Source organism: Mustelus asterias, chromosome 14, assembly GCF_964213995.1.
Source record: "Mustelus asterias chromosome 14, sMusAst1.hap1.1, whole genome shotgun sequence".
NCBI lineage: Eukaryota > Metazoa > Chordata > Chondrichthyes > Carcharhiniformes > Triakidae > Mustelus > Mustelus asterias.
In genome coordinates this window covers 81241515-81259927 of record NC_135814.1, presented here as the reverse complement: position 1 = coordinate 81259927, position 18413 = coordinate 81241515, and the positions used below count along the sequence as shown (strand labels likewise).

Here is an 18413-nt window from a genome sequence, read left to right as displayed (position 1 = left end):
CAATCAATGTAGCCAAGTACACAGCCACACAATTACTCACCCAGAGAACTGGAAGAGTGGGGAATTTCCAAGATATTATTCATTGAGCCCGTGGGGTACCTATGTGTCTGATGATTCTCAAAAATCCCTCCTCACCCTGACACTCTCAAAAATCCCTCCTCATCCTGGGGGAGGCACAATGGTTAGCACTGCTGCCTGACAGTGTCAGGAACCCGAATTCGATTCCCAGCTTGGATCACTGTCTGTGCAGAGTCTGCACATTCTCCCCGTGTCTGCGTGGATTTCCTCTGAGTGCTCCAGTTTCCTCCCACAGTCTGATAGATGTGCTGGTTAGGTGCATTGGCCATGCTAAATTTTCCCTCAGTGTACCCGAACAGGCGCCGGAATTTGGCAACTAGGGGATTTTCACAGTAACTTCATTGCAGTGTTAATGTAAGCCTACTTGTGACACAAATAAATCAACTTTGTCATCAAGTGGAAACTTCAGATAACATGACCGTTGAAATCCTGCTTTCCTTCCCATACTCTAATTACAAGCCTTCACTTTTGCTTGGATCCTTCCAGATACTCAAGACCTGTTGCCTCAAAAGCTTCAGCAAAAGCTAGTTTAGCGTTGGATTCTTCACACAATGAGTCAGCGGGGACATATGGGCAGCACCCAATCAGGGGAAAAGGGTATCACCCCACAGGGCAAGATCGCAGACGGGTTCTGCTGCAGGGGACTTGGATGAGGAATTCAATGAGGCAGCAAACAGGAGAACACTGATGACAATACACACCACAATGTTTGGTGTATTGGCAGGCCTTCCAGACAGTTCCCTAACACAGCCAAGGGGCTTAGATTAGTCCAGCTCCAACATGGCACCTGTCCAGAACTTTGAAGTTCATCCTTTCCAGCATGTAAGTGGCAGTACTGGGTGACCAACCCATGGTGGAGTGTCAGGTACTCATTGTCTCAGCATCCAACGCAACACAGCTGGAATCCTCCCAATATCTGAGTGCTGCAGTAGAGATCACAAGATCCATGGTAGCTGCCTTGCAGGTTCAGACTATTGCCCTTGCAGGTGCAAACTTTTAGTGTACAAAGAAACATGCAGGATTTTAAACTAGTCCAATAATCTGTCCTCCAGCAGATTACTAGGATTGCTGAGATGCACTCTGTGGGTATGGCAGTGACTCTCTGAATGATGAACCAGTTCCTCTTTCAAAGTGCCAGCACTTATGCTCCCAACGTTGCAACTCAGCCAGTGCCCTTGCTGTTGCCAGTCAGCCAGGCCAGGCTGTTACTGCTCATGCTGACTGAGATGGTGGAGCTGCTCCTTGAAGTCCCAGACCTGTTCAAAGGCATCCTGTTAGGTCATCTGCAGTCTCCCCTAGTGAATATCAGCATCCTTGTACCAGCCATGTTGCAGCTATTTATAGCCCAATATTGCTTGACTTGGATCGGAGGTGAAATAAACATGCATACAGGACTATGGGAGGAGAAAATCAAAACTGCATAACAATAATTTTCAATGTTTGTGATAGCGAGAGTCTCATCCATCTACAGTGCAAATTTGATGAGTACTAGAATATTGTCCCCTGTAAGATTGATAAATATGTAGTAGAATCACCTTTATTTAGGATCATTTCAATGTAGGTATGTTGCATAGCCTCATTTTTAGCAGAATTCTTTCTTGGAAGTTGTGTTATGTCTGATGAATGATTAAAATTCTGAAGTCCCTTTGTTTTTGACTATTACACAATATTTGAAATGAGTTGCTTACACCTCCACCATTGCCAGACTTACGTTTTAAACCAGTGGTAATGTTTGTTTCTGTTTTAGTTCTGTGTAATATTGCAACTTTATCTTCTTTGTGAAAATGTTGAGTTTTCACATGTTAGAGGAGATTTATTTGGGCAAAATGTGATACAAATATTCTACTGGTAAAGGGAAAGCATTGCTTTTGTCGGATTATTTACACGGGTATGAGAGAGTTTCAGTAAAACCAATTCCCCATCAGACTGTTGGACATTATTAATTTCAACCAAGTTAATAATGTTATGGATTTATCAAAAGACTAAAGTAATAAAAGGAATTAGACATTGTATAAGTAAGTGGTCTAATTTTTAAGAGCATGTAAAAGTTAAAGTTTAACAGGTGCACAGAATGCTTTTCCATGCTCGGAAATATGTATAAATGCGGTCTGAGGTGGGTGTTTCAAACTGAATACAAAATTAACTCAAATGAAGACAATTTATTTGCGGAAATTAAGTTAGTCATAGTTTTCTGAAACATGAAGCAAGCACTACAAAAATAATGATAAAAAGTAATGAAAAATCTTCAGAGTGAGTTATTTGTAATCTGATTAACATTTAATATGCTTAACAGGGTAGCAAGTGTGCAAAGTGAACCTGGTCAGCAGAATCTTCTCATACAGCAACCACTGGGAAGAAAGCGAGGTCTCAGGCAGGTGAGAACATGAATTCTGATCTTTAGAATAATGTTGAAAACCCAGACATTAAACATGAGTATTTTGTTTTGAGAGTTGGTGTGGGGGGCAGAAACTAATCATAATAAAATGTTGAGTCGATGTTCTGATATTATTTGCTACGTTAAAACTCAGTAACACAGTGTCATGAACAGTAAATTGAAAATGCAATTAAAATACAGTACACAGCCATGGGTCAGATTTTACAGCCCGACTCTTCCTAAAACCATAAAATCCCACCTGAGGTCAATGCACATTTCCATATTCCGCCCTTCGCCCACTCCGATTCCTGTGGCGGCAGGCAGGGCAATAAAATTCTAGCCATGGTAACAGCAATATCAGTGTGATTAAGTATAACTCAAAACTTTAGATACAGTAATAGTGGACAAAATATTATCCATACAACAGCGAGCATACATAAGAATATAGGAAATAGCAGCAGAAGACCATACAGTCTGGGGAGGCTGCTCCAGTATGTTCACGGCTGATTTACACAGCATCACAGACACAGTGCAGAAGGGGTCATCCAAGTCTGCAATGGCTCTCTGAAGGAGCATTCTGCCTAGTTCCATTCCCCTGACTTGTCCCCACAGCCTTGCACATTCTCTCTTTTCAGATATCAATCCAATTCCCTTTTGAATATGTCGATCGAACCACACTTTCAGGAAGTTCTTTCCAGACTCCAACCACCCTCTCGGTGAAAACAATATTCCTCACATCAAAGAACAAACAAAATTACAGCACAGGAACAGGCCCTTCGGCCCTCCAAGCCTGCGCCGACCATGCTGCCCAACTTAACTAAAACCCCCTACCCTTCTGGGGGCCATATCCCTCTATTCCCATCCTATTCATGTACTTGTCAAGACGCCCCTTAAAAGTCACTACCGTATCCGCTTCCACTACCTCCCCCGGCAACGAGTTCCAGGCACCCACTAATCTCTGTGTAAAGAATCTACCTCGTACATCTCCTTTAAACCTTGTCCCTTGACCCTTAAACCTATGCCCCCTAGACTCTTCCATCCTGGGAAAAAGCTTCTGACTATCCACTCTGTCCATGCCTCTCATAATCTTGTAGACACCTATCAGGTCGCCCCTCAACCTCCGTTGCTCCAGTGAGAATAAACCAAGTTTCTCCAACCTCTCCTCATAGCTAATGCTCTCCATACCAGGCAACATCCTGGTAAATCTTTTCTGTACCCTGTCCAAAGCCTCCACATCCTTCTGGTAGTGTGGCGACCAGAATTGAGCACTATATTCCAAGTGCGGACTAACTAAGATTCTATAAAGCTCAACATGACTTGCCAATTTTTAAACTCAGTAGCCTGGCCGATGAAGGCAAGCATGCTATATGCCTTCTCGACTACCTTCTCCACCTGCATTGCCACTTTCAGTGACCTGTGTACCTGTACACCCAGATCCCTTTGCCTCAATACTCTTAAGGATTCTGCCATTTACTGTATTTTTCCTATCTGTATTAGATCTTCCAAAATGCATTACCTCACATTTGTCCGGATTAAACTCCATCTGCCATCTCTCCGCCCAAGTCTCCAACTGATCTATATCCTGCTGTATCCTCTGATGGTCCTCATCGCTATCCGCAAATCCACCAACCTTTGTGTCATCCGCAAACTTACTAATCAATCCAGTTACATTTTCCTCCAAATCATTTATATATATTACATATTACAAACAGCAAAGGTCCCATCACTGATCCCTGAGGAACGCCACTTGTCACAGACCTCCATTCAGAAACGCACCCTTCCACTGCTACCCTCTGTCTTCTTTGACCGAGCCAGTTTTGTATCCGCCTTGCCAGCTCACCTCTGATCCCATGCGACTTCACCGCATGGGATCATAGAACATAGAACATAGAACATAGAACATTACAGCACAGAACAGGCCCTTCGGCCCACGATGTTGTGCCGACCTTCATCTGAAACCAAGATCAAGCTATCCCACTCCCTACCATCTTGGTGTGCTCCATGTGCCTATCCAGATGTCACTTTTCCTTTTTCCCATTATTTTGAATCTGTGATCTCTAGTTCTTGATGTGCTCGAGAATGAACAGTATCTCACTATTCATCCTGTCCATGCCCATCAGGATCTTTTGAATACCTCTTTTGAACTTCAATTCCACATTCCCACCCAATCCCCTTAGTCCCTTAGTTTCCTGAGACCCCCAAAAATCTGCCTATCTCAGCCTTAAATATTTTCAGTGATGGAGCATCCACAACCCTCTGTGGTAGAGAATTCTAAATATTCACAACCCTTTGTGGGAAAAAAAATTTCTTATCTTAGGCCGCTTGTTCTACATTTCCTTACTAGTGGAACAGAAACATCTCTCAGTATCCAAGCCCCTCCATAATTTTGAATATTTGAAGGATATCATCCGTTATTCTTCTAAGTGCCAGAGAATATAGACCCAATTTATCTCTCATTATAGGACAACCTTCTCATCCCAGGGACCAATCCAGTGAACCTCTGCTGTACTGCCTCCAATGCAATGTGGATGTGCCTATACCTCATGGACTGCAGAGGTTCAAGAAGTCAGCTCATCAACCCCTTCTTAGGGCAATTGGCGATGGACAATAAATTCTGTCCTTGCCAGTGAAACCCACATCCCATGAATGAATTTTTTAAAAATAGGACACTGACTTGTCCTACTCTGATCTTAATTAGCTGCATGCAAACTTTTTGTGTTTTTGTAAGGTTACATCCAAGTGCCCCTGAACATCACCAAAATTGCCCATGCTATTGCAGGTGTGGTTTCACCAAAGTCCCCTATATAATTGTAGCAAGACTTCTTTATTCTTGGCCTCCCTTGCAATGAAGGCCAACATGCCATATGCTTGCTTAATTATTTTGCTTTCTTAATGCCTTTTGGAAATCCAAGTATACCACATCTAATGTTTCCTCTTTATTTACTCTACTAGTCCCATCTTTAAAATCTGAAATAAATTTGTCAAATTCGCATCAAAGTGTAATGTGGGAACTCACCAAGGCTCTTTAGATAGCACCTTCCAAACCCACAACCGTCGCAACCAACAAGGACAAGGGCTGAAGAGACATGGGAACACCACCACCTGGAAGTTCCCCTCCAAGCAACTCGGCATCCTGAATTGGAAATATATTACCATTCCTTCACTGTCAGTAGGTCAAAATCCTGAAACTCTTTCACTGACAGTACTGTGGATGTGCCGATACCTCATGGACTGCAGAGGTTCAAAAAGTCAGCTCACCAATCCCTTTTTTGGGGCAATTGGCGGTGGACAATAAATTCTGGCCTAGCCAGTGACACCCACATCCCATGAATGAATTTTTTAAAAATAGGATACTGACTTGTCCTATTCTGATCTTAATTAGCTGCATGCAAACTTTTTGTGTCCTTGTAAGGTTACATCCAAGTGCCCCTGAACATCATGATTTACAAACTTAACGCCTAAAAAAATTCTGCTTTTCTGTTCTTCCCACCAAAATGAATAACCTCAAATTTCCTTATATTATACTGCTTCTGCCCACTCACTTAACCTGTCTATATCACTGACCTAGCCAGCGAAATCTGCATCCCTTGAATTAATTTGATTGGGCCAGTCTAGTTAAAGCTCCCCACAGCTATTACATTGCCTTTGTTATAAGCTCCAATAATTTCTTGTTCATTACTCTGTCTAATGATATCATTGCTATTCGGGGCCTATATACGACTTCCACCAGTGTTTTCTGACCCTTGCTCTTCCTAATCTCCACCCATGCTGATTCTACTTCCTGAAATTCCTGAGCCAAGATCATAGTAATATAAGTACAGGAATAGGCCATCCACCTAGTCTAGCATGCTCCACCATTCAATAGGATCATGGCTCATCATCCACTTCAATGTTTTTTTGCCACACTATCCCCATATCTCTTTATGTCATTGGTATTTATGAATCTGTCAATCTCCACTTTAAAGTGCTCAATTATTGAGCTTCCACAACCTCTGGGGTAGAGAATTTCAAAGATTCACAACCCTCTGAGTAAAAAAGGATTCTCCTGATTTTTGTCCTAAATGGCTTCCCCCTTATTTTGAAACGGTGACCCCTGGTTCTGGACTCCCCAACCAAAGGAAACATCTTAACTGCTTTGTAGGTTTCAATGAGGTCACCTCTCATTTTTCAAAACCCTACAGAATAGAACATAGAACATACAACAAGTACAGCACAGTACAGGCCCTTCGGCCCTCGATGTTGCGCCGAGCTTTGTCCGAAACCAAGATCAAATGTCCTGTTTCCCCACTCTCTCTTCATAAGATAACCCGCCATCCTGAGAACAAGTCTGGTGAATCTTCGTTGCACTCCCATTATGACAATAATATCCTTCCTAAGGTAAGGGGACCAAAACTGCGCACAGACTCCAGGTGTGGTCTAGCTAAGGTTCTATGCAACTAAAACAAGACTTTGCTACTCCTGTACTTAAATACCCTTGCAGTAGAACCTAACATGCCATTAGTCTTCCTAAATATTTGCTGCATCTGCATGTTAGCTTTCAATGATATTGATGAGGTCCCTTTGTACATCCGCACTTTCTAATCACTCACAATTTAACAAATGTTTTGTACATCCATCCCTCCTTCCAAAGTGGATAATCTCACAATTTTCCACATTATATTCCATCTGGGATATTCTTGTCCATTTACTACCCTGATGCCACCGTGATAGCTATTTATCCACCATGGGCAAGACCTCAGGCACCATGTGGAGATGGAAAAATCAACTTCTAACATTCTATGATAGTTAATAGTGAAAAAACTCCCATTCAAGAAACTAATTCAAAGTCTTTAAAACTCCTCAACTGGTTAATAAAACAACAAACAAACTTTAATTAAGATCCTGCATACAAGGCAGTTAATCCATGAGTAATCCCTTTAAACTGTCAATCAAACAGTGAACTCAGAACCCCCTGCTGATATAATTATCTTTTGAAACTCAGCCGAGTATTCTTAATATAATAGTTCTCGAGGTAAGGTCAATTATGATCTCTATAGAAACTGCATCACCAGATGGTAATTTTTTTCTAACCACACCAAATAGCTTGTCAATCAAGCAGTCCAACAGAAGGGATTTTTAACTCTTGCTGACAGCTTCAGCCTATTTTTCATGTTTAAAGAGTGAAAGATTTTTAAAAAACATTAGACCATGATACTTACACAGACCTTATCAGCCCTTCAAGAGTGTTTATGTCTCCTCCATTAATCTACTCCCATATTTCAAGTTAAGGTCTTTGTAATAGACAAAATGGGATCTATTCAAACTCAGCGCTAAAATCAAATAGCCTTCCTGAGTTTGGGTTTCCCTCTTTTATGACTCATGCCCCACTCTTTTAACTGTGCCAGCAAAATTGGATCTGATGGAAAATGGGCAGGACTTTCACAATCAGATCCAGCTCTCCTTTTTATAAAGATCCATTGATTCATCCCAACACTGCTGAAAATCTAGCCTTCAAAACATATTTTTGAAAAGATGGAGCTTCATTATGATCACTACAGCCGTACTTCGAGTGTTTAGAAGTTTCTATATAAAGATTGCACTCTGAAAACCATTCCTATTCATTTTTCCAAAGGTCACTTCGATGCTGCAAAATGGACATTTGTTTAAAGCAAAATAGCAAGGCATTAACACACTAATATGAATTACAGATAATTTATCTATACTTTAAAAAGATGTTCAACTAGACGGCAGAATAAGAACAGATACCTGGCCATATCTTTGTCTCAGTATCTAGATAAGCACCCCTTCTGAGTTTAACCTGCAGGTAGGAATTTACCAAATGAGGACGGAAACAAGTGAGAATTAAACAATGTTATCATGTTAAATCTAAGTGTCTGCATGAGGAGACAGCATTTATTTTCAGTTGATCTACAAGTGATATGGCCTGAGAACTGTAGAGCCAAAGAGAAGAGAGGGAATCCTACTCGGGCATTGCCAGATAAATGCTAGCAGCTGTAATTATGGCATGATGATGGGCATCTTGCTGACTTTGAAATAATTTATTCATCTTGTTTGAGTTCAACCATGAAACATTGTACTTGGGGTGCTTTAAAGCTAAGCTTTGTCATTAATTTTAACTTGACGTGGTGACTGTTATTAAACTCTGAAGCTTTCATTCAGCTGCGTTGTCACCTCCAGAATTCAAGTGGTGAACTTCCTCAGTGTTTCTGTGAGCCTGTGGGGCCGGGACTTAATACAAAGAAGCGGTGGCCTTGCCCACCAGCTTGAAAGCCCTGGAAGCCATGGCTGTATTTTATGGTCTTTGTGCAATTAGTTTACTGAGGTCATGGCTTCTGCCCCATTGGGCAGGATATCCTGCCTCCAAGAGATGCCAGCCAATTGGAGGGTCAGGAAATACATGTGACACTGCGTTAGAATAGTAGTAAGATCAATTAATATGCAAAAATGTCCCAAAAAGGTTTTGTGCCACTGGGTTGCCTAGACTTGACTTTACAATTATACTGCAAATATCAGACTAAAATGCTACCTTAGTGAGAAGAGACTATAAGGATGTGAATAAAGACAATTTGTATAAAGTTGGACTGGAGAGAACTTTATATTGCATGTGGCTGTATTTAATTGCAACACCAAAACTGCACACAATACTCCAGATGTGGCCTCACAAACGCCCTATACAATTACAGTAAAACATCCCTTTTTCTATACTCAAATCCTCTCGCTATGAAGGCCAACATGTCATTTGCCTTCTTTACTGCCTGATGTAGCTGCGCACTTACTTTCAGCTACTGATGCACAAAGACATCAGGGTCTACTGAGTATCCACCTCTCTTAATTTATACCCATTCAAATAATAATCTGTCTTCCTATTTTTGCTATTGAAGTGGATTACCTTGTATTTATCCATATTATACTGCATCTGCCATGCATATGCCCACTCACGCTGTCCAAATCATTTCCGCATCCTCCTCGCAGCTCACCCTCCCACCCAACTCTGTATCATCTGCAAATTTGGAGATAATACATTTAGTTCCCAAATCATTCATATATAATGTGAACAGTAGATCCCTGCGGTACCCCAGTAGTCACTGCCTGACAATCAGAAAAAGACCCATTGATTCCAACTCTTTTCTTCCTGTCTGCTAACCAGCTTCCTATCCATCTCAAGATACTACCTGCAATCCCATGTGCTTTAACTTTACATAGTTATCTGCTATGTGAAACCTTGTTGTAAGCCTTCAGAAATTCAAAATAAACCACATCCCCGCTTCTCCCTGGTTAACTCTACTAGTTATATCTCAAAGAATTCAGCAGATTTGTCAAGCATGATTTCCCTTCCTTGGCAGCAAATGTGAGACACAAGCATTATCCTCTGGGGACTTGTTTCTACAGAATGGGGGTCGCCCAAGGCTGTGGATGATACTGTCTATGGACCCCTGAAGCTCCTGGGCCCCTTTTTCCGTGTTTTCATGGGAAAGGGCCAGTTCTATGACTTTCTTGATGTCCAGATTTGGTTCAGTCACAATATTATTACTTCCACATATTAAACGATCACTTACCAATTCCCAAAGTGTTAACCCATACTCACAGTGTTCTGCCAATTTCCACAGTCTCATCAAGAATTCAATGACTGGTTCCCCAGGGAGTCTAGTTTCTGTGTTAAACCTGTAGCATTGCAATATAACAGTTTAGGATCATAGTGGTTCGATACCATATCAACCAATTTGTCAAAAGATTTTGAATGCAGGGTTGCCAGGTTGGTTAAACTTTTTATGATGCTGAAAGTCGGGGCCCCACAAGTGGTTAGGAGGATGACTTTCGTTCCCTTCTATCTCATTTGCCCAGAAGAAATATTGTATTCTTTCAGCGTATTGAGGCCAATCCTCCACACCCACATCATAAGTTTCCAGTTACCTTAACAGCCGCATTTTCAACATCTCCCCATCACTGTCCTACCGGATTTGTTGAAAGGCAAAGCTGTTTGAAACTTTTCTTGTTTCTTGTTGGCAATGTAATGACTCAGGAAGCCCAAATGGAAAGGAACATAGTTTATACAGAATGCAAAGTAAAACAATTACCATGGTGTACACATGCTAATTCCTGCCTGTTCAGTGGGCCTCCAAAATCTTATAAAAGGTTCAGATAATGAGTTCCGGCTTGGCAGGCCACTCACTGCCTGTTACCAGGGCAACTCATACTCAATGAGCCCCTCAGGGAGATCAATCAGTGATTCCCCATGGATCTACTGGGGGTTATCACACCAACATTGATAGCTTTTAATTTCCTAAATGAAAACTTAATTCTGAGCAATTCATATGAAAGCAATAAAACAAATTTGGAATGATGTTAGCGCTTTTAAAATACTTTGCTAAAATAATTACTGTTTCTGTTAGCCACGGCGACCTCTCCTCTCGCGGCCGAAGTTACAGACTGAAATAAGAGGACGACAGGGTGCCCGATTGTCCACAACCAGACGCAGCATCCAGCCAAAAGCTAAACCACTAGGTAAGATCTAGAATTTAGTTTTCTATAGTGGATACCAGACAACTAAATACACTTGGAAACTAAAATTATGAACAGTTCACAAGAAATGCAGATATTTCAACCTACTAAACCATTTGATGAAAACAATGTTTAAGGGTATAGAGAAAACAATTAAAAAGAGACAAATAAACAATGTAAAAATCCTATCAAACTCTGAAGATTCGTAGCATAATGTAGTGCTCTGCCATGAAAAGGCATATTTCTGCAGTGCCCTTTATTATAAGTCCAAATTCCTTAATGCCTTAAGACTGAGCTTTTGGGAGACATGTGACATACTGATTCAGAATGGAAGCAAGAACATAAGAAAATATCTAACCCGCTTTTTTGAGGGGTCTGGAGTAGAATTGTTAGAAAAAAGATTGCATTATTTTTCAGAATGATTTTGGTTTGAATGCTTCATTATCACGGAGATTTGGAGCCTCTCAGTGACAATCATGACCACAGTCAAAGGAATTGATCTGTAAATTTATCAGCCTGACACATGTTGGGCAGAATTTTCCTGCCGTTCACGCTGGCGGGCTTTTCTGGTCCTGCTGCAGTGAATGGAAATTTGGCTGAACGTCAAATTCTCTGGGCCTGATTTTACCATTTTGAGTCTAAGTGCTGAATCTGGGCGTCAAATAGATCCGCACCTGAAATCCTCTTTCCAGCGCGCCCATACGGGTTTTGCCGGCTCCGGTCCGATTCGCGCTGTGGGCGGGGCTTAGCGCTGGCGGACCGAACGGAGCTCTGAACTGCGCATGCACAGTTCGAAAAAAATCTGACAGAGCGCGCCCGGGCACGAAAGAAAAAAAAAAGCGGAAAGAGAGACTCTCTGACGATCATCCTCTGGTCGGGGTGCGGGGGGATACACAAAGAGCAAAGAACAGTACAGCACAGGAAACAGGCCCTTCGGCCCTCCAAGCCTGTGCCGCTCCTTGGTCCAACTAGACCAATCGTTTGTATCCCTCCATTCCCAGGCTGCTCATGTGACTATCCAGGTAAGTCTTAAACGATGTCAGCGTGCCATCACTGGTACACTACCAGCTACAGATTACTCTTCCCTGCAGGGTCAAGAGAGCGGGAGAGATGGCTGTGGCTGGTAGTGTACCAATAATGGTGTATCCCTTTACAGGCCCAGCTTGGTCCTTCTCCAGTGTCTCCTCTTGGACTTGTACTGATCTTGTGGCCGGTTTTCATGTGGATCCACTGTGGAATTGGCCGGTTCTGCTTCATCTTCTTAGCGAGGAATCGCTTCATCCTGAAGGTTTTTTGGGATGGCGTGGCCGCACGTCCACTCCGGCAGGAGGGATTCGTTCCTCCGGTGGGGAGAAGAGATCGCCCGCAGATTGGCGGCGGACCCCCCTGCCCCCTCCCTCCCCACCGATCGGCCGCAGACTGGCAGCAGACACCTCCCCCCCTCCCCGACCAGAGGATGATCTGGGACCCACCTGCCCCCCCCTTCGTCCCACCCCTGCTTCGACCCCCCAGAACCAGAGGATGACCTGGGTCAGAGAGCCGTTGCAGGCTCTGACCCCGCTCTTCGGAAGCTGCAGCGACGACTTCAGACTTTTATTTACCAGGTCGTTAAAAGCGCGGATCCGGATCGGGCCGGAAGACGGTAAAGTGGGATTTGGCGGTAGGGTTGGGCGCGCGGTTCATTAAGTCGATTTAAATGTGTGCTAATGCACTTTACTTAACTTTACCACAATATGGTAGTTTTGGTAAAATCAGGCCCTCTGTCCTCGCTTGCAGCAGCAGCGGGGCACGAATGGCCAGTAAGATCGTGCCCGTTGAGTTTCCTCCTTTATCTAACCAAGTTCCTTAAATTTTACAACAAAACCAAAGAATGCTGGAAAAATCTCAGCAGGTCTTACAGCATCTGTGGAGGGAGATCATGGCTAATGTTTCAAGTCTGGGTGACTCTTCGTCACAGTTTTGACAATTTATTTATTGAAGATAAGCTGTGTCTAACTAATTTAATTAAATTATTTTATGAGGTAACAGATTGATCATGGTAGTGCAAATAATGTGTAAATGGATTTTTGCAAGGCAGAATGCCACAAAGGAAGCTCATTAAGAAGATGGAATCAGAGAGCTCTCAGGATCAGAAACACTTAAAATAACTTTTAAAAGAGAATTGGATTGGTTCTCATAGAAATCCTACAGTACAGAAAGAGGCCATTCGGCCCATCGAGTCTGCACCGACCACAATCCCACCCAGGCCCTACCCCCATATCCCTACATATTTACCCACTAATCCCTCTAACCTACACATCTCAGGACACTAAGGGCAATTTTTAGCATGGCCAATCAACCTAACCCGCACATCTTTGGACTGTGGGAGGAAACCGGAGCACCCGGAGGAAACCCACGCAGACACGAGGAGAATGTGCAAACTCCACACAGACAGTGACCCAAGCCGGGAATCGAACCCAGGTCCCTGGAGCTGTGAAGCAGCAGTGCTAACCACTGTGCTACCGTGCCGGTTCTTGAGGATGAAGATAGAAAAAGGAACGTTTGCACGTTTGCTCCTGCAAAGAGCAGGTGCAGGCACGGTGGACCTAATGGGCCCTTGTTGTACTATAAGTATTTATAATTTAATTAGAGACTGGCATACTGTGGAAAGAAAAACTACAAATTTGGAAGGACGAAATTCAGAATAATGAAAGGGGTAGTAATTAATCATATTATGTCATGAGAAGAAAGAACTGATTTTCCAGTTATGTTATAAGATGAGTTATAGTATTGTATGAATATATATAATAACTGATGATATATATTGACCTTTATCCAGCTGTTTTAGCATTTAAATGAAATATATATTTTAAATCGAGATCACCATGATTATACTTAAACTTTTGATTCTGACAGAGCAAAAGAGGTCAGTTACCTTCACTGAAGTAGAGCAGGGTACCAAGACTCCTCAGCAGCAGGCAACAATTGTAGAGGGAAAGGAAACTGCAGCAGAGCAGGCGGAGGGCAACAGACCTGAATCTGTGGCGGCACCATCTCCAGCTGCTACTTCACCTGTTTCAGCAGCACAACCTCGATCTCCTGTAGGTCAAGATTCAAGCGTTCTAGACCACTGCCAGGTAAATGTTTTTAATAGCAAGTCTAGTCCAATACCTGCAAGATATGAGTGCTGTAAAATAAAATGTTTTCTAATCGTAAAGTGATTTCCACACTGCAAAATGTCGACAATTCATTAAAAAATTGTCACAGCATTCAGTCATACAAAAGAAGAATAAACTTGCATTCATACAGGATACTGTATTTCATGTCTTAAGATGTCACAAAGTGCTTCCCATTCAATTATTTTTGAAGTTGATCACAATTATATAGACAAATGCAGCAGGCAAATTTGCAAAGAAAGGTACCACAAACAGCACTGCTGAAATTGAGCAATTTATTTATTTTGGTGTCGACTGAGTGATAAATAATATGGTGTGGAGATGCCAGCGTTAGACTGGAGTAAGCACAGTAAGAAGTCTCACAACACCAGGTTAAAGTCCAACAGGTTTATTTGGTAGCACAAGCTTTCGGAGTGTCACACCTTTTTCAGGTGAGTGAGGAGTTGTGTTCACAAACAGGGAATATATAGACACAAACTCAATTTACAAGATAATGGTTGGAATGAAGTCTTTACAGGTAATCAAGTCTTAAAGGTACAGACATTGTGAGTGGAGAGAGGGTTAAGCACTGGTTAAAGAGGTATGTATTGTCTTCAGCCAGGACAGTTAGTGAGATTTTGCAAGCCCAGGCAAGTCGTAGGGGTTACAGATAGTGTGACGTGAACTTGGTTGAGGCCGTCCTCTTGTGTGTGGAACTTGGCTATCAGTTTCTGATCAGCGATTCTGCATTGTCATATGTTGTGAAGGCTGCCTTGGAGAACGCTTACCTGAAGATCAGAGGCTGAATGCCCCTGACTGCTGAAGTGTTCCCCGACAGGAAGAGAACACTCCTGCCTGGTGATTGTCGAGCGGTGTTCATTCATCCGTTGTCGTATAGTCTCCCCAATGTACCATGCCTCAGGGCATCCTTCCCTGCAGCGTATCAGGTATATTTGCTACCAAATAAACCTGTTGGACTTTAACCTGGTGTTGTGAGACTTCTTACTGTGCGTATCAGGTAGACAACGTTGGCCAAGTCGCAAGAGTATGTACCGTGTACCTGGTGGATGGCGTTCTCACGTGAGATGATGGCATCCATGTCGATGATCCTGCACTTCTTGCAAAGGTTGCTATGGCAGGGTTGTGTGGTGTTGTGGTCACTGTTCTGCTGAAGGCTGGGTAGTTTGCTGCGGACAATAGTCTGTTTGAGGTTGTGCGGTTGTTTGAAGGCAAGAAGTGGGGGCGTGGGGATGGCCTTAGCGAGATGTTCATCTTCATCGATGTTGAAGGTCCGGAGAAGATGTCGTAGCTTCTCTGCTCCGGGGAAGTACTGGACGACGAAAGGTACTCAAGGGTACTTCAGTACTCAGTACTCAATGCTGACAACTGCCAATCTCCAAATGCAATTCTACAACTCATCTGTTTCATCCTGGACCACAACGTCTTCACCTTCAACAACCAGTTTTTCATCCAGACACACGGAACAGACATGGGGACCAAATTTGCACCTCAATATCTTCATTCACAGGTTCGAACAAGTTCTTCACCGCACAAGACCTTCAACCGATGCTATACACTAGATACATCGATGACATTTTCTCCCTTTGGACTCATGGCGAACAATCACTGAAACAGCTATATGATGACATCAACAAGTTCCATCCCACCATCAGACTCACCATGGACTACTCTCCAGAATCGGTTGCATTCTTGGACACACGTACCTCCATCAAGGACGGTCACCTCAGCACTTCACTGTACCGCAAGCCCACGGATAACCTTACGATGCTCCACTTCTCCAGTTTCCTCCCTAAACATGTTAAAGAAGCCATCCCCTACGGACAAGCCCTCCGTATACACAGGATCTGCTCAGATGAGGAGGATCGCAACAGACACCTACAGACGCTGAAAGATGCCCTCATAAGAACAGGATATGGCGCTCAACTCATCAGTTCTGATCTCATCAGATCGACAGTTCTGACGCGCCACAGCGAAAAGCCAAACCGACATCCTCAGAAGACAAACACGGGACACGGCGGACAAGGTACCCTTTGTCGTCCAGTACTTCCCTGGAGCGGAAAAGCGACGACATCTTCTCCGGAGCCTTCAGCATGTCATTGATGAAGATGAACATCTCACCAAGGCCATCCCCACACCCCCAGTTCTTGCCTTCAAACAACCGCACAACCTCAAACAGACCATTGTCTGCAGCAAACTACCCAGCCTTCAGGAGAACAGTGACCACAACACCACACAACCCTGCCACAGCAACCTCTGCAAGACGTGCCGGACACAGATGCCATCATCTCACATGAGAACACCATCCACCAGGTACACGGAACATACTCTTGCGACTCGGCCAACATTGTCTACCTGATACGCTGCAGGAAAAGATGTCCCGAAGCATGGTACATTTGGGAAAACATGCAGACGCTACGACAAGGGATGAATGAACACCACTCGACAATCATCAGGCAGGAGTGTTCTCTTCCTGTCGAGGAACACTTCATCAGTCATGGGCATTCAGCCTCTGATCTTCTGGTAAGCGTTCTCCAAGATGGCCTTCACGACACAGGACAATGCAAAATCGTTGAGCGGAAACTGATAGCCAAGTTCCGCACAGAAGAGGACAGCCTCAACCAGGATCTTGGGTTCATGTCACACTATCTATAACCCCCATGACTTGCCTGGGCTTGCAAAATCTTACTAACTGTCCTGGCTGGAAACGATATATACCTCTTTAACCTGTACTTAACCCTCTCTGCACTCACATTGTCTGTACCTTTAAGATTGATTACCTGTAAAGACTCGCATTCCAACCATTATCTTGTAAATTGAGTTTGAGTCTATATATGCCCTGTTTGTGAACACAACTCCTCACTCACCTGAAGAAGGAGCAACACTCCAAAAGCTTGTGCTACCAAATAAACCTGTTGGACTTTAACCTGGTGTTGTGAGACTTCTTACTGTGATAAATAATAACCAGGACACCAGGAATACTCTTGTGTTTTTCAAATAGCACCATGGAATCTTTTTTATCCGCTTGAGAAAGCTTAGTTTCGCATCTCATCTGAAAGACTTGTAACAATGTAGCACTTGCTAGATAGCGCCACCCACTGGATCTGCAGGGAAGTAAAATAGTGAGGAACCTCTTCAGGGAAGTTCTTGTGGAGGCGCAGGAGGCAGGCTTCATGGCAGATTGGTTGCCAGCTCCACAGAAGCACAGCGATTTGCACAGTTACAGGCTATTCTATGGGCCTGCCAACATTTTGCCCATATCAGTTCCCTCCCTCCCCTGAGTATGACTTGGATCGGTAATGAGGTGCGTTTCAGTTGGAGGAGGTGTAATGCAACAATTCAGAACAAGAGATGGAAGTACAGAGAAAATAATCTAAAAATCTGACACTGGTATATCTTAATCAACTAACAAATGATTTGATTTGATTTATTATTGTCACATGTATTAGGATACAGTGAAAAGTATTATTTCTTGCACGATATACAGACAAAATATACTGTTAATAGAGTACATGGGGGAAGAAAAGGAGAGGGTGCAGATTATAGTGTTGCAGTTACAGATAGGGTGAAGAGAGAGATCAGCTTAATATATGGTAGGTCCATTCAGAAGACTGATGGCAGCAGGGAAGAAGCTGTTCTTGCGTTGGTTGGTACGCGTTCTCAGACTTTGTATCTTTTTCCCGATGGAAGAAGGTGGAAGAGAGTGTATCCAGGGTGTGTGGAGTCATTGATAATGCTGGCTGCTTTTCTGAGGCAGCAGGAAATGTAGACTGAGTCAATGGATGGGAGGCTGGTTTGCGTCATGGACTAGGCTACATTCATGACCTTTTGTAATGTCTTGCAGTCTTGGTCAGAACAGGAACTATACCAAGCTGTGATACATCCGGCTTTTTGTGGTGCATCTGTAAAAATTGGTGAGAGTCGTACTGGAAATGTCGAGTTTCCTTAGCCTTCTGAGAAAGTAGAGGTCTCTCTTAGTTATAGCATCAGTATGGAGGGACGAGGAAGATTGTTGGTGATATGAATACCTAGAAATTTGAAGCTCTCGATGATTTCCATTTCATCACCGTTGATGTAGACAGGGGCGTGCCCACCCTTACACTTCCTGAAGTTGATAACAATCTCCTTTGTTTTACTGACATCGAGGGAGAGATTATTATCATCATACCATTTCACCAGATTCTTTATCCCTTTCCTGTACTCCGTCTCGTCATTGTTTGAGGTCTGACTCACTACAGTGGTGTCATCAGCAAACTCGAAATGGAGTTGGAGTGGAATTTGGCTGCGCAGTCATTCGTGTATAAGGAGGC

The 18413-nt window shown here is 43.2% G+C and overlaps 1 protein-coding gene across 1 annotated transcript in view; it reads left to right on the top strand.

Moving 5' to 3' along the window:
- Positions 1 to 18413, top strand: part of unc80 (unc-80 homolog (C. elegans)) — a 505340-nt gene that overhangs the window by 481413 nt on the left and 5514 nt on the right. Inside the window, exons 62-64 of the mRNA XM_078227718.1 lie at positions 2372 to 2453; positions 10843 to 10954; positions 13847 to 14119. Coding sequence (XP_078083844.1) covers positions 2372 to 2453; positions 10843 to 10954; positions 13847 to 14119 — 467 coding nt within the window. The remainder of the gene's footprint in view (positions 1 to 2371; positions 2454 to 10842; positions 10955 to 13846; positions 14120 to 18413) is intronic.